At 38.5% G+C, this 17,092-nt stretch overlaps 1 protein-coding gene across 3 annotated transcripts in view; it reads right to left on the bottom strand.

Moving 5' to 3' along the window:
* The window catches only part of XRCC5 (X-ray repair cross complementing 5), a 56,325-nt gene that overhangs the window by 18,663 nt on the left and 20,570 nt on the right, over positions 1 to 17,092 (bottom strand). For 2 of the 3 annotated variants that reach the window (XM_069781090.1, XM_069781089.1), the window contains exons 10-15: positions 15,710 to 15,772; positions 14,876 to 15,013; positions 13,396 to 13,486; positions 12,002 to 12,135; positions 4,709 to 4,905; positions 527 to 620 (exon numbers count right to left, since the gene is read on the bottom strand). In XM_069781090.1, the coding sequence (XP_069637191.1) occupies positions 527 to 620; positions 4,709 to 4,905; positions 12,002 to 12,135; positions 13,396 to 13,486; positions 14,876 to 15,013; positions 15,710 to 15,772 (717 nt within the window). Of the gene's footprint in view, positions 1 to 526; positions 621 to 2,493; positions 2,597 to 4,708; positions 4,906 to 12,001; positions 12,136 to 13,395; positions 13,487 to 14,875; positions 15,014 to 15,709; positions 15,773 to 17,092 lie in introns of those variants that run through there. The other variant, XM_069781091.1, reaches the window with a different exon arrangement.

Below are 17,092 nucleotides of genomic sequence, written 5' to 3'. Positions count from 1 at the left end.
AAGTGCACAGTTATGATACAGGCTTCATCTACCCATGTACACAACATCTGGAATTAAGTTAGACCTAGCAGCAAGATTAAGCCAAATTTGTGATTCAGAACCCCGACTAATGCAGAGAACAGTCTCTAAAAATCACAGCAATACCCTTGATTAAATACAGAGGCAACTTCTATGTTGCAGATGATATGAAAGGGAGCAAGAACAAAATTCAGCCACTGAACCCCAGTTCTGAGATTCTGTTTTCTTCAGATCCTCAGGCTTGCCCTTTAGAGTTCTAGGCATTGGGGGAGAATTTTGTCCTAAAATATAGAAGACTGATGGAGACTTGTGCTAACATACGCCTAAGGGCAGAGAAAGTTGTCTTTACAATCTCTAGCAGAGAGTCTCAAATCTACAAGTAGACAGTATTTCAGTCATGTTTCAGCTAGAAACCCTCCTTTTATCAGGAATTCTGTATATTCACTATAATACACTCAGAGAAATTTATCTTCCCCTTTAATAATCAGATTTGTAAAAATATGCTTACAGAGGTGACATTGCCTTCAGCAAGTTTTATGATGCTAAAGCTACCTTCCTCATCTTCAGTTTTTGGTTTCTTAGGGTTGGGTCCATCTTCACTGCTGCAAATGAGAAGGAAAAAAATTAATATAAACACTTAAACTGTCCTGCCTACTAAACAGGGAGTCAGTAAATTAATGAAATACACACCAAACACTGAACAAAAATTCATTATATAACTGCTTCAAAATTAACACTAAACCATGCCTCATTTTTCCCCACAGGCTGCACAAAGCAGACAGTAGAAACAGAGATCAAACTTAATCTTAGCATAAAACAAGGGCACCGCTTGTTGAAGATGCGAGATTATTCATGCTTATATACACATCTTCTCCACCCTTCTAAATACATAATATCTTCAGTCACTTTACTTGGAACCTGTATATTGAGTTAACCTTGATAATTTACAGCATATGATTTACTGATTTACAGTGTATTACATAACATTTGCTATTCTCACCAGATTCATTCAAAATATGAAGTGGGAATGAAAAGTTAACATTTAAGAGAGAAATTCATTTACTCTTCAAAAATTATCTGCTAGTTCCTGTCTTGGAATTGATAGCTACTACAAACCTGTTTACACAGTGGCTTTTGAGTTTAGTGACCCATATTCTCCACCACTTACAGCAGTCAAAACCTGCTAGACAAACCCCAATTAAGCACATAAGAACTCTTTTACAACATTTTAAGCTACACCTCAAAATGCTTTCAAAAGATTATTTGTTATTTTTAAAAAGGTAATTCTGATTTTAGGCTACTTTCTAACTTTGTCCTCACAGGTAACATATACCAAGGTGTACATTCAAACTAGGAACTTAATTGTAACATCTAATGTGCAATCTTGGCAACAGAGGGAAATCCAGGTAATCACAAAATGGGAAAAAAATCAGACACTGTGTTCTGTGTCACTTAATGTGACAGGCTACTGACACAGAAGAATTGATTTCAGTTTAAGAATGACCGAAAGCTACTCAGCGATCTTAACAGCAGTATTTGCGTTCAAGGAATCCCAAAACAAAGTAGGAAGTTTTTCTTAAAAATTCTACTACTGCAGTGAAAAGAAGAAACTGCTTGACAATGTAGGGACAAAGCCAGAGATCCTGGACTAGGTGCCACTTTGCATTCTACAGGGTTAGAACTGATTTTAAAAAACTGCACTGCACGTTACAGAAGCAATCAACTGTTAGAAAGAACTTGTACAGTCTTCCTTTGTACTTTCTATAGCACAGTCCTCCCCTACTTTACAATCAGCGTTTATCCCGCTTTGTTTCAGTAGTCTTCTCTGTCCTTTACTTAATTTTGTCACTACTGAAATGAAATCGCATCTCGGCAACTCCTGTCATCCAACATAACCTTACTTATCACTCTAGGAGAAATGATGACTTTAGTTATGCCTCAGGACAAGGATAGGATACCTCGCTTCATTCTCAACTCTGCTGACCTTCTGGCTGACCTTAAACAAGTTGCTTGACAGCCAATATGCCTGTTCGTAAAATGGAGAAACTGATAGTTATCCAAAACCAGTGAGTTTAGAATTTCTACGTGAATCAAAATTCTTGCATATTGATGTGGTTTGATGAACGGTGCAAAGAACAATGAAAATTCTCTTTTAGAATATTTTTCTCCAAAGGTGTTTTGCAATCAGTTGCAATGTCTTGAAATCTCTTTCCTCCTGCATTATTTTTACTGATTTGAAATGCTTTGAGATTAGAGGAAGGAGGAGAACATAAATGATGATGCTGCATTTAACTGCCTAGGCCCAAATCTATAGCTGTCATTAACCAGAAGAGTTTGTTAGAGTACTGCAGAAACTAATGAATCAATACCCATTTATACCAGCCAAGGATCTGACATTTAGAATCTGTTACTTGTAATGCACTGATTAGCAGTATTTTTAAACTGTAAAACATTCAACTACTATTTGAGAAAAATTAATAAAATAGAAGATTAATTTAAAACACCCACTTCTACATTTATATAGAAGCCTCTCACATACTGCAAAGCTGGATGAGGTAACAGCCTCTCCAAAGCCAACCTAAGAAGGAAAAAGTAAAATGCCTTCTATTTTACTGGATTTTTTTAAACTACACAGAGCTTAGCAAAAGCGAAACAAACAAATGCTGCATATTAAAATCTGTATTAAGATGTCATGTCTACATTTATGCTGCCTTAGTAGACATTTATCTGGTCAATATGATAATAGGAGACACAAACCAGTTTTAGAATACAAAAATAATGGTTAGGAGAGCTTCTAGCTAACTTTTTCAAAACAGTTTAGCACAAATTACCTAGATCTGATAATTTTAATAAGTTGAGTATTATTTGTTGTTTAACATTTTTCTTAGTCATTGTTGCAGTGAGGTACTTTTCTTTATCAAGTGATTTCATTATACCACTCAGCTTTTCCCTAAACACAGAATAAAACCATACAGTTAACACATCTGTTGTAGTAATGATAATACTACTGTTCTCATTCAATACTACAGCAATACCATTTTTTTGCAATTTTTTTAAATCCTATTCATTCTTCTTTGCATAGTTGAGTCTGTATCCTTTTGCCTCCTTTACAGATTTTTTTTAAATCATTTTAATGCCCTACACCAATTTCTATCTCAATTATTTTTATAGCTGCTTTCATCACCCCTCTAAAGGAAACCAGTTTTCAAACAGAATAGCTTTCCTTCTTGCTTGTCAACTTGATGCCTTTGGAGCAATACGTTTTTAAGCAACTACCAGTAGTGGGTCACTCTTTTGTTTAAATTCTCTCCCTAGCTTGTTTGAAGCCAAGTTTTGATTTTTATTTTTATTTTTTTTAACTGGTTCTATCACTTTTTAAAATACACATATAAATGTATGTATATGCAACACAGAGAAACTGGGGCACAGAGCAAGGACAAGAGAATTTAATCAGTATGAATTCACAGACACACCAAGGCAAGACAGGCACACACAGCAATGAACAAAATAAAAAGCAAGGTGTTTCCCAGTCTGTATATAGAAATGTGGTCACTATTCCAGAGCAGTAATGTTAGAAGTCCCATCTCATGTCTTCCCAAAGATAACACACTGAGGAGGCTCTAGCCAACTCAAGGTAAAGGATATATAACAGCTCACCTAAGCAAGGCCTCAAAATGCCTCAAAGACATTATTCCTTGCACTGAAAGGACTAAGCTAAAAATGACAAAAGGGAGGGAGAAGGAGCTAACTGAGAACTCTCCAACATCCTAGGGGACCCACTAGTTATATTGTAGGCATTCAATAAATTAAGCTCTAAAAAGCAGATTTTTGTTTGAGCAAATTGATTTGGCTGGTGTGACAGTACCAATGCAGTAGCAATTAAGCATTTCTTCTTCATATTTGCAGCACAACTAAAGTAAACACAATATATGTAGTAACATAAAAAAATAATTTTATCTTAAAAACTGTTCAGACAACAGATGTTCCAGGAAGAGTCCATAACAGTTTGATTTTTCCAGACATCCACATTTATTGCACAGCAGATAATAATGAAGCTGCTTTTCTTTTGATTTGGTATTCAGAATGAAAGCTACAGAACAACGTAAATTGAGCATGCTGAGAAGGAACACTCATCTTTTCAGCTAATTTAAAGCTCTGCAGCATTTATTTTATACTAAATTAGACCTTCTGTTATTCTTATTTGAACTATTTTCTAACTACCAGTAGGATAAACTGTTTGACCAGGAGACAGTAAGTAATGCAACAGGTTGCCCAGTGAGCATGTGCAGTCTCCATCCCTGGATGTTTTCAAGACCAGACTGGTTGAAGCCCTGAGTTACTTGTTTAGATCTCACAGATGACCCTGCTTTGAGCAGCAGGTTAAACAAGAAACCTGCTGAGGTCCCTTCCAGCCTGATGGATTCTGCGATTCTGTGACAACAAATACAGACATAAGGAAGCTACAGACTGGTTCTGGTGTATCTTGCCCCATAATAGTAAGACCACCACTACTCAACAAAATACCCCAGACATACTGTGGTACCACAATATTCTCCACCCATCATTATTTTTTCAGTGTGTAACTCATTGATCTTATGTTCAAAAGACTCTAAGCCTGCTTCATCCAGCAAAAACAATTTGAAGTGTAAAAAAAAGTTTCAGAAAAATTCATAATACATATCCAACTTACTTGTCTTTGAAGATGTCTTGAGCAGTCTTCTCTTCTTTTTTCTTGCCAACTTCCTTTAGGGGGAAAAGTGCTTTTACTTTTTCAAGAGGAGCCTGACACCTTTCTTTAACCACACAGGGCATCTCCAGCATCTCTAGAAGGTGCTGCTCAATTGGCGGCAATGGCTCATTGGGGTGAAAAGCCTTATGCTGCAAACACTGCAAGAAACAATTTAAACTAAAAGTTTTTCTTTGCTCATGTGCCTTTAATATAATGCCTGTATGTCTAACATCATATGGTACATGCAAAATATCTTCCATATTAAGAAACTACCATCATATTGCTGACAAATATTCCAGCTCACAAGAGGATTGAAAGTCACATGGTCAGCTGTTTAAGAAGATTAATAATGATATTAAACAAGAATACTGATGCAGATGAGTGTTCCCACACTCACTGGAATGAGTTCTATGAAAATTATTAGGAAAATCCCAGGAATAAAACACTCGTCTGCAACTATTCAGCTTTTTAACTTCACTTTACCTTTAAAATGCAGTTCTATTATAAAAGTCACATGGGAGAGACTGCTACACATTCCAAAATTAGGCAACGAGATATATATCCCAACGATGTATTCCAGTGTCCCTCAAAGAAAATATTTCTTCTTGGTCAATAAAACTCAGTATGCATACAAGAGAAATTTTCACCAGTTTAAGAGCAAATGGAAAGAGAGACATTAAAGGTGCACAGGTGAGGCACAGAATATAGGTATGTTTGCAAATTAACTCTGAAAAGAGTGTGGGAATGAAGGGGCTTGACAGATGTACATCAAAGTTGGAACAGATGGTAGGAGCTACAGAGGAGAAGGCTTTTTCACCAAAGTGTAAAGAAAGTGCATGCAGTCAGGGAGCCGAGCAGAGGGAGAGAGATGAGGTTAATGAGGCAGGCTACAGAAGTTCCACTGAGAATTTTAAAAACAAAGTATGTATCTCTAAAATGTTGTGAAGTGTGGAATAGCAGTAGAGATGTATGTGTATGTACATATATATACACAGATACCAGTGCATGGACACACATACATAAAAACACGTGATGTACATGGGAGAATAACTTTTCCAAGCCTGTTGTACTGGGTTAGACAGAATTAGACAGAAGTGTGAAGGTAACTACTCGGTAAACTAGGAATACAGCAGAGATTTGCTCTCCTGTTGGCTGTCAGACATGACATTAATTTAAAAAACAAAACCAAAGCAAACAAACCCCTCTGTTCATGCTGAAAAGCTGCCAATAAAAGAAAATCCAGACCATATGCTACACATCGATACTGATGTGCTTTCATGCTGCCATTAAGATTCCAATCCATATTAGAGCATACTTTCAAAAGGAGGCAGTCATACAAGGCTACTGATTTGGAAACACTTGTAATGATTTAAGGCATAATTATTTTGAAAGAGAGTAAAAATGTTGCTGGAAGCTGCAGTAATAGCTCTTGTGATACAAAAAAACAATATTAAAAGAACATTAGGAAATTGAATTAAACTCACAAAGCAAAAAAACCTAAGTCCCCTGTTGTGAATGTGTTTTTCAGGCTTTTGCATCTGAAATCTCTACATGTGAAGCTACAAGAGCTGAGCAGACTGAGTAGCCACAGCCTCCACTTGTTCCTGTTTTTAGGGTAGATGACTGACCTGGTTTCAGTTGAGATAGAGTTAATTTTCTTTCTAGTAGCTGGTATAGTGTTATGTTTTGGATTTAGTATGAGAATAATGTTGATAACACACTGATGTTTTTAGTCTCAACACTGCTTAGCAACAACTAACTCAAGGGTTTTTCAGTTTCTCACACCCAGCCAGCAAGAAGGCTGGAGGGGCACAAGAAGTTGGGAGTGGACACGGCCAGGACAGCTGACCCAAACTGGCCAAAGGGGTATTCCGTACCGTGTGACGTCATGCCCGGTATATAAACGGGGCCAGGGGAGTTGGCCAGGGATGGGGGGGATCGCTGCTCGGGACTAACTGGGCGTCAGTCGGCAAGTGGTGAGCAATTGCATTATGCATCACTTGTTTTGTATATTTCAGTTCTTTTATTATTGTCATTTAATTATTATTATCGTTGTTATTATTATTTTCTTCCTTTCTGTTCTATTAAACTGTTTTTATCTCAGCCCACAAGTTTTACTTATTTTTCCTCTGATTCTCTCCCCCATCCCACTGGATGGGAAGGGGAGTGACAGAGTGGCTGCACGGTGCTTAGTTGCTGGCTAGGATTAAACTAGAACATTGACAACCTCTGAAACCTGATGGCAGGTACCATCAAAACTCAGGTGCTAAATAGAGATGAAGTTGAACAGACTTAACCTGGAGTTTCCAATCCCAAACAGTCCCTTTTAACCTTGCTTCCTCTTCCTTCTGTGCCCAGCAAGAACCACTCGACCTTCACTGGCCAGAAAGCAATCCATGCTGCCACTGGCTTCCCCACTCACTGTTCTACTCATGCATGTTGTCAGCAATGTACTAGCTCCTCCTTGTTCTTCTTAAATTCCTTACATTTCCAGTCTAGAGATGTAGCCAGCTTTCAGGAACAGGGGTCACACTAAGATACTGGTCAATGGATGTAATGAAGTGGGCTTTTCACATAATTAATTCCATGATAAGCAACAGCATAAATACATGAATAGACAGAAATTTACTGCAAGAAAGCATCCTGCCTTGTTCCCTTCCACACAGCATCTAGGAACACACTTTTGTAAGAACGCATTTTAGCAAATCTATAAATACTACAGGAACCTGAGGGTATTTAAAGCTTTAGAACACGGGAGGCAGATTCAGCTATCTAAAAGATAAGCATCTAGTCTCTATCAGTCACCTACTCACTCTACACAACCACAACTATCATGTACTTAGGATCTCTGAAACAAGAAGGATCAATTACTTTCCCAAGGTTCTTTTTTCACAGACTATGGAATAGACTTGGACCACTCAGCTTTCACTAGTTAGCTAGCTGTGGTTAAACCTCTGTGAACTGAATCCCAACACGAGTGTCTTAGACGTCCGTTTACACCTAGTTTGTGACTATTTCAACATGACCTTCCAACAGATCCACTACATTCAACCAAAGATAAGATTACTCATTGCTGAAAGCCCTTACAGACTTCTGTGAGTGACCTCCTGTCCCCCTGCTGCTCTGCTTTTTGAAAGAACATAACCATACAGTCCAACCGCTTATAAACGAGCTCAGTCCTCTAAGGTCGCTTACATGTGGTCTAACAAGAGCCAGTACAGCATATTTAGATGCAGACTCTGCAGCTGGATCCCATGAACTATGCGATGCTGCAGGCCACTGTCCCCGCAAACCTTCCCCGCCCAGTACAGAACAATCATTATTGAGCAATTTGTTTATTTGGCTATCAAATAAAATGCACTGCATTCTCCAAATGTCTTAGGTGCTTCAAATCCCTGTATTTAAGACGAACAACTTAAGCAACAACACTGGAAGTCTGCCACCACAAAAGCTATGGAAGTTCACTTAGGCTTTTCTGGAAGCAAGGAATAAAAGTTGAAACTCTGGATATAGGATATTCCTCATCTTCCACTCCAGCAAGCATTAGCAACTCCTTTCCACCCACTCTGTCATTTCCTGATGCCTACCACTACCTCCAGAGATATAATTTAGCTTGATGTTTCTGTTTAAATTCTGGCTCTTGTGTCACTTATCATTCCAAATATCTTCATGAGGCAACAGAGCAAGGAAATGAAGGAGGAGTTCATCCTTTCTTCAGAGTTATTTTTCCAAACCATTTATAGGTCCTGTTCAGCCCAACCAATTTACTGGCTACATTCAAAAGATGATGTATAATTTTCCTTCATAGTTCTTAAGGAACCAGCAGTGCTTCTTGGCCTAAGACAAAAATATTAAGAATTTGGAACATGTTTGCAGCAAAAATTCTCTGCAACTTATACAGATTAATAGCAGTTTTGTAACCAAGACAAAAAAATGGGGCTGTGTGTGGCCAAAAGAAAGCACTAAAAGGACTAGTAATTTAGGGTTTTATAAACAGCAAGCGCTGTGGACAGGAACTCTATACTGCCTAGTACATTGAAACAGTCAATAAATACTTTTTTCACCAGTAGCATTCACCCTTCCAAAACCCTATTACCCTCTAAAGAAATTGGTGAGATATGCAGTTACTCTCTTCTAGCAGCACTTGACTCAGCTGCTGGGACAACACCATCATACTGTTTCAGAAGACAAATGGCAGACCTAAACAAACATCTTTCATTGGTAGGTGACATCCACTGAACCAAAAGAATGCAAAATTGTATCTAGCAATATAACAGAGAAAATTCTATCCCCTATGTGTTTTGTTTACAAGCAAAAACATATTTGTTTTGTAATACCCAAGCTTTACAATCCTTCCTAAAATATGAGTCATGCAGAAGTCAACCCATTTTAAGCTCTTTCCCAGCAATAACCTTCTACTGACCAAACACTGCATTCAGTTACACACTGTCTTGTCAATATGACTGGCAGAATTTGTAGGGAACACCAAGTTCTTCAGGTGTCAGTCAGTGTAGGATTTGAAGACAGTGGGCTTATATGTGTTCCTGAAATATATATATGACCTTCAGATCCTTTGGTTCTTTTGACAATACTGAAGTAGCGTGGCTTTTGGAAGCTAGGATAAGTTTTGTTAATTTAAAAAAGCATCTTCTTCCAACTTGTAAACTGAAAAAATTTCAATTGGAATTGTTGAGATATGATGAACATGGTTGATATAATACCATTTTTGGTCAATTTTCAGAGTGCAGTCATGCAGTCAATGTATCTCTGTGGTTCTGTATACAACACAATTCTGCAGCTATATAAATTGCAATGTGATTTCCTTCCAATGACTTTTTTGCCTCAGTCTTCACTGGCAAGTGCTCCAGCCACACCGCCCAAGTCACAGAAGGCAAAGGCAGGGACTGGGAGAATGAAGAACTGCCCACCATAGGAGAAGATCAGGTTCAAAACCATCTAAAGAATCTGAAGGTGCACATGTCCATGGGACGTGATGAGATGCATCCACAGGTCCTGAGGAAACTGGCAGATGAAGCAGCGAAGCCACTATCCCTCATACATGAGAAGTTGTGGCAGTCCTGGGAAGTGCCCACTGACTGGAAAAGGGGAAAGATAACCCCCATTTTTAAAAAGGAAATAAAGGAAGATCCAGGGAACTGCAGGCCAGTCAGTCTCACCTCTGTGCCTGGCAAGATCATGGAGCGGATCCTCCTGGAAACTAAGCTAGGGCACATGGAAAATAAAGAGGTGATTGGTGACAGCCAACATGGCTTTACTAAGGGCAAATCGTGCCTGACAAACTCAGTGGCCTTCTACGACAGGGTTACAGCATTGGTGGACAAGGAAAAAGCAGTGGACATCATCTACCTGGACTTGTGCAAAGCATTTGACAGTGTCCCACACAACATCCTTGTCTCTAAATTGGAGAGACACGGATTTGACAGATGGACCACTTGACGGATAAGGAATCAGCTGGATGGTCACGCTCAAAGAGTTGCCGTCAACAGCTTAGCGTTGGAGTGGAGACCAGTGATGAGTTGCGTTCCTCAAGGGTTGGTATTCAGACCGGCACTGTTTAACATTTTTGTTAGCAACACGGACAGTGGAATTGAGTGAACCCTCAGCAAATTTGACCACAACACCAAGCTGTGTGGTGCGGTTGACACACTGGAGGGAAGGGATGCCATCCAGAGAGACCTTGACAGTCTTGAGAGGTGGGCCCCTGTGAACCTCACGAAGCTCAACAAGGCCAAGTGCAAGGTCCTGCACGTGGGTCGGGGCAATGCCAACCACAAATAAAGGGTGGGTGATGAGTGGATTGAGAGCAGCCCTGAGGAGAAAGACTTGGGGGTATTAGTGGATGAAACACTGAATCTGAGCCAGCAACATGCACTTGCAGCCCAGAAAGCCAATCGCATCCTGCGCTGCATCAAAAGAAGTGTGGCTAGCAGGTCAAGGGAGGTGATTCTCCCCCTCTACTCTGCTTTCATGAGACCCCACCTGGAGTACTGTGTTCAGCTCTGGGGTCCCCAGCAAAGGAAAGACATGGACCTGCTTGAGCAGGTACAGAGGAGGGCCACAAAGATGATCAGGTGGCTGGAGCACCTCCCCAGTGAGCATAGGCTGAGAGAATTGAGGTTGTTCAGCCTGGAGAAGAGAAGGCTCTGGGGAGACCTCAGAGCAGCCTTCCAGTACTTAAAGGGGGCCTACAGAAAAGATGGGAAAGTACTCTTTAACAGGGAGTGTAGTGACAGGACGAGGGGTAACGGTTTTAAACTGAAAGAGCGTAGATTTAGATTAGATGTAAGGAAGAAATTCTTTACTGTGAGGGTGGTGAGGCACTGGAACAGGTTGCCCAGAGTAGTTGTGGATGCCCCCATCCCTGGAAGTGTTCAATGCCAGGCTGGATGGGGCTTTGAGCAACGTGGTCTAGTGGAAGCTGTCCCTGCCCATGGCAGCGGGGTTGGAATTGGATGATCTTTAAGGTCCCTTCCAACCCAAACCATTCTACGATTCTATGATTATTTTTGAATTTGCTGTGTCATTTTTTGAACACTTGAATTTCAATGTATAATTAAATCTCTCATCCTCACAGTTGCAATGAAAATCTTCATAATATGAATGTAAATCAAAATGTAGACAGCTTGATACAATAACTGCAAGAAGTGTGAACTGTTCTGCTCGCCTGTAAAATGCATCAGCTCAGACACCCAAATGGAATATTTTAAATGTCAACAATGTTAATCATTCACTACAGATCATATTCACCTCAGACTGATCTGTTTTGGAACCACTGCTAGATGCAACAATGCACAGAAAAGTGACTCTGCTCAAGATTTAATGAGATATAGAATGAGAAGCTGAAGAGATCCCTGATTTTCAGTCAATTTCTCTCTTTACCCAGAAGCTGAAGACTGAGTCTATGTCTGCACCATGATAGCTGCAATACAGTCTTGAGATACCCAAACAAGTTTTAAAGTGTCTAGTCTAGGTGCCCATGAATATTACTGATGCTGTTGCAGACACCTCAGCATAGGTGTAAATTCCCTTGCTTCCTGGAAACTGGAAATTTTAAGAAAAAAATCTATGTCAGGGACAATACAGAAATCATGCGCTACCCCATACTTAAATGCAAAAGACTTTATATTCCCATCTTCACAATGCAGATCTTTTCAGTGTAAATTAGGGAAAGACAGAAAGGTAAAAAGTCTTAACAGAATAAGTTTTTAAAAAATGTCATATAGTTCATCTCACCTGATACAACCTCTGAAAATGAGGGTTTGGGATTTTGCTGGGCTTAAACAGGTCCTCAAAAGTTTCTCCATCATCATTTTCATAAACCAAATTCATAGAATCAATCAAAGAGTCAACAGCAGATAACTGATCCGCTAAGACAGCAATCACATACAAAGAAAAATTAAATACATTTGCGGATGGATGCATTTCTTGAAACAATTTATAAATGAAGATTCACTTTCCAATGTGAGATTTTGACCAAGTCATTACATGCCACAGAATACACTGCAGATATAGACATGCCAATAAAGAATATGGATAACGGACACAGTAATAAACTCCCTGCTTTATTTAAGGACTACAATGTAAAGTCATAAAGCCTTTTTTTTTCCCCCCAAGACCTCCATTATTGCTGCCTTTTTGCTTCCATTTTCGTCTTTTTCAAGATGTTTTTATTTGCAACAGAAGGTTTATAGGCCACTTAGAAAATAAGAAGAACAGCTGGTTTGAAAAATTAAATGGTGTCATATAAATTTTAAAAGTTATGATTGCAAATTAACACAGTTCACAATAGTCCACTATTGCTTTGGTAAGACAGATTTTGGATTTGTTCTCAAACTGCTGATTACAGGCAAGAAAATAGAAACTGTTTCAGAAACAACTCAGCATGCTTTATATACCCTGACGTGCAGATGCCCATTCAATGGATCTCATAACAAATCAAAGAAGTGGGAGTGGATTTTAAACTACATCCATTTATGCTCATTGCTGTGCAAAATTCTCAGAATAGTGAGTCAAGTTTTGTATGGCTGCAGGGGCTCTCCAGAGACGCCCTCCATCTGAATCTGGACACCAGTAAGTGCATGCTCTAAAAATCAACACACCACAGCGAAAACAGTCTTTGCCTTTGTACATTATATTAACAGGCCATACAGCAACTGGCTACAGGACCAGCTTTGTACGAACAGAGCTGATGCCTCTATTCTAATTCTAGCTAGCTAATCACATCTTGTAACTCCCACAAGGTTTGGCCATTTAGTCTCACAAATGAGTTCAAAGATCAAAGGATATGGAGGACTAAATCTCAGATCTCTATCACAGAGATCCTGTCAGACTAATAATCCCATAACCTGAGCCAGAAGTCATTTAACAGGACAGTTTCAAAAGACTGCCTGCAAACCTCAAGTCTGCTCAGACTGCAACTAAGCTGGCAAAGTTTTGATACAGGCTTTATACTTCAAGACGACATCACCATAATGTATTCCCAAAGGCCTGGGCTTTTTTTTCCTAAGCCAAAAATAATGACAAAGCTGATGTTTTCATTGGAAAGCCAAACATTCTAACTCTTTTAGTGTCTTAAAGGAAGACAAGTAGGTTACTTTGTCCAGTTGCCCAGCAAGGGACTATCTTACCTGTAGGAATGCATTTTTTGTTGTTTTTCAAGGATGAAAATATGTACTGTCTTAAGTCTTCCATGTAGGGTAGTTGCACATAGATGAGACACTGGGCAAGACGAAAGAAGAAAGAAAAACTGAGCCTGAAGAAAAAAATCTAAAGCATCCCAGAGTGCCCTATCAGGGCAATACAAACACAAGAAAAATCCAAAGATCTAATATCTGTATGTATCAAAATACTTAAAGAATTTAAAGAGCAACACAGCTTTAAGCAGAATAAAACACAGAATTATAATATAGCAATGGCTACACTCCTAATTTTTCTGCTGTTGGAATAAAGACCTCCCAGGTCATCCAATCCCTTTTTCTTGTGCAGAGTTCCAAGCAGCCAAGCTTTAAATAATCCATATATTGGTGCTTTGGGAGGTTTTATCATAGCTTACTGTGTTTCCAAGTCAAAAGTTGGCTTTGTTTTTTTAACGTTCTCAACCTAATTTTTTCTTTATTCAAATACCTCCTCCAGTTCATACCACCCTAAATAATTCTTTTCCATTCTTTATGTTTATACCCTTCAAAAGTCTGAAGATTGTTATGTCCACCCCCACCTTCGTCATTGCTTAGCCATGCTACACATACTTAGCTCTTTCAATAGTCTCTCGTAAGTAAGATCAGTGGAAACATATGCTGCAAAAATTCTGATATGCAGTGCTGCTTCTGGGTCTCTCAGAATTTAAAAAAAAAATGATTTCAAATAAGATTCTGCTGTGTACAGAACTTTCTTTTTTTTTGTTTTTACTAAGAAACAGACTTCTTTTTTTCTCCTGTTCTTTAAAATAACCTTTTCAAGTAAATAAATGTGCTACTATCTTCCTAACTCTCCATATGAATTTAAACAACGGCTTTAAATGCTGTGAGCTCCTCCCCTCAGTACCAGCTGACTTGGAAACCCAAAGACAACAGTGTAGTTGGACACGCTTGAAATGCCATGCCAACTATCAAGTTCAAATTTTGCACTACCAAGCATCCTGGAGATAAATCCATAGTTTAAGAAAATGAAAGATTCTAGTGCAACTTTGGATTGTATGCAGAGAGGCAGGTAGTAACACAGAAAGAAAGCAGTAGTAACTTATTACATAACTGTGTGGTTACACTGTTTCTAGATACCAAAAAAATTGAGACTTCCAGGATAACAAAATGAAATTATTACTATGTTATTGACATATAAATCAGTATTATTTAAAACTGTAATATAGAGAATACTAATAGAAACATACGGCATTATTTTTCCATGTATTTTTTCCTAGGGAATTTTCTTAAAACTATTTATTACCTCCTTGTCCTAAGACTGGGTACTATTTCCTAAAATCACGCTGAAAAGTCATATTGGTATTACACAACACTGCAAATTCATATGGTTCAAATATGATCATTTATTAATTAGTATTTGTAAAGCATCAATACAGAGGCCCTCTGCAGAAAGGCAAGAGTGAAAAATTACCTCATATGCATCCTTAATATAGGGAAAAGCTACTCCGATTTGCGGGTTGCATCTTCTATCATAAGCATAACGCACTATAGCTACCGCTTTCAACTCATCCAATGCATGAACAAGGGCAGAAAACGCAACTGCTGCATTCTTGGGGGGGAGGGGAGAGAGAAGAAAAGTCTAGTCATGCAAGTTCTCATTAGTCTGCTGAAATATGTCTTTCACGGTCAATTCCACAGCACTGATTTAGTCAAGACTAGTTCCCATTTCAGCTATAACTTCAACACAAGCATTTTTCATATTCAAAAAATGAAGCAGCAGAAAGGTCAAATCTCATCATGATAGTGGATCTGTTCAAAGCTGAGAAAACTTTAGATCCAGCATACTCCACCTTTTCCAGTAGATGTGAAGAGCTCTCAGAAGTATTACAGTATTACAAGAGAGAGAAAAAGGGAGGGAAGTCAGACCCTTAAAGGAAAACATCAAAGCATTACAGTGAGTTTTTTACCTCTAATATTTAAAATAATTTGGGGGTCTGTTTTAAGTAACACAGTGACAGGACACACTGTGGCTCTGCATGAGAATAGACTTAAGCACCAATTCCAGGTTCCCCACACCCTTGCACAAACATAGTATTTAACAGTTTTTCATTATTCATGAGATATGGTATTCATTTGAGGTCTAATCCAACTTCTTTTTATCCTAATAGGCAATGGAACAAGACATCTGTAAGCTGCATTAAAAATATTTGGTTTATTAACACAGAAAGACAGGACAATCTCAAGCGTCACTACTATTCTGTTCCACAGCAAAGCACTTTCAGCATTAAACTTCAGTTCACCTTACCTCATCATCTTTCGCTGCAAAGACCTTCAGAACCTGGTTGCCCATGTAGTAATGCTGCTGGATCTACAGATTCAAATGGTCAAGAGTTAGACTGACCTAAAGAAAATGTCATTAATGCAACTAGACCAGTTAAATTATGAAACAACTTACATTACTCAAGTGAGAAGCCACAAAATGCAATTACTACACATAGAAGTTAAAGCCCTGTATATGCTTCATATCTCCATTTATCACTCAATATGGATATTCAGTCACATTCAGCAGGATATTCTCATACCTTCCTATTGGTGGGCAGGAATTAAAGACTATGGTACTTGCAGCTGTTACCAGTCTGAACAATACTGCAGTAACCAAAAGTCAGTGTGGTTACAGTAGTTAAAAGACCTAAACCTAACTGACGTCACATCTATGCTATTAAATATTCCGAGCAAAGATACATCAAAAAAAGGAGCTGAAAAAAGTCACATCCTTAATTAATAAAGCTACTTCAACCACAACCTAGAGTATCTACAGTTGTGCTGGCAAAGAAGCACTTCTGTTAGCAGAGTTTATGCTGTTCATAAACATGGATGACACACCGTCCGCCTTTTCCCCCAAAGGAAACCCCACAAACCCAAAACAGGTTCATCAAGGCGCACTGCTGGAATAGCTGGAGCTACAGAGGCTGTGAGGCACACCCAGAGAAACACTGCAATAGAGGAAAACCTGTCACAAAGACTGCACACTACTATGAACACTGGTTAAAATGACCTTTCTTTGTTAAAGAAAAATCTCTTCAAATTACGGTCTCTCGAAATTAACCTGCAGTTTCATTATTTAGCAAATTACCATAATGCTGTTGAAGTCAGTGACAACTTGCACCAGAGCAGATCTATTTAATGTATTACAGCATGATTCTTCAAGTCAGATTATTCTACCTGCAATCATTCTTTGCTGTTCTGTCTTTAAAAGCTCAGGAAATTTTATGTTCGGTATAGTATAAATAACTAGATGTGTGTATCACTACACCTTTTTTTGTTTGGAAAAAAAAAGAACCCTTTGTAATATTTTCAAGTATTATTTCTTGATTTAAATGGCGTTGCTTATAAATTAAAAATCAAAGTTTAAGCGGCCTCTGATCTTCTTTCCTGAGGGATGTGAATAACTCAGAAAAATAATATAAGGTGGTTATATTCCTTCTTTAATTATGTATTTGGAGCTGTTCCAGTTTCTCTAGTTAATAATAAATTATCTTTTCTCCAAAGTTTTTAGAGAAACAATTTAATATAATACATACATTTGAAGAGTGTCAGTATTATGATTCCAAGCAATAAAACTTAGGAGCCAAAACATAAGGAAAGCATGGGTCTTCAAAATTCCAGCTGTAGTTGAAAACTTCCTGAT

Source organism: Haliaeetus albicilla, chromosome 4, assembly GCF_947461875.1.
Source record: "Haliaeetus albicilla chromosome 4, bHalAlb1.1, whole genome shotgun sequence".
NCBI classification, from domain to species: Eukaryota; Metazoa; Chordata; class Aves; order Accipitriformes; family Accipitridae; genus Haliaeetus; species Haliaeetus albicilla.
The sequence above is the reverse complement of the archived record's forward strand: the minus strand, read 5'-3'. Positions and strand labels throughout refer to the sequence as shown.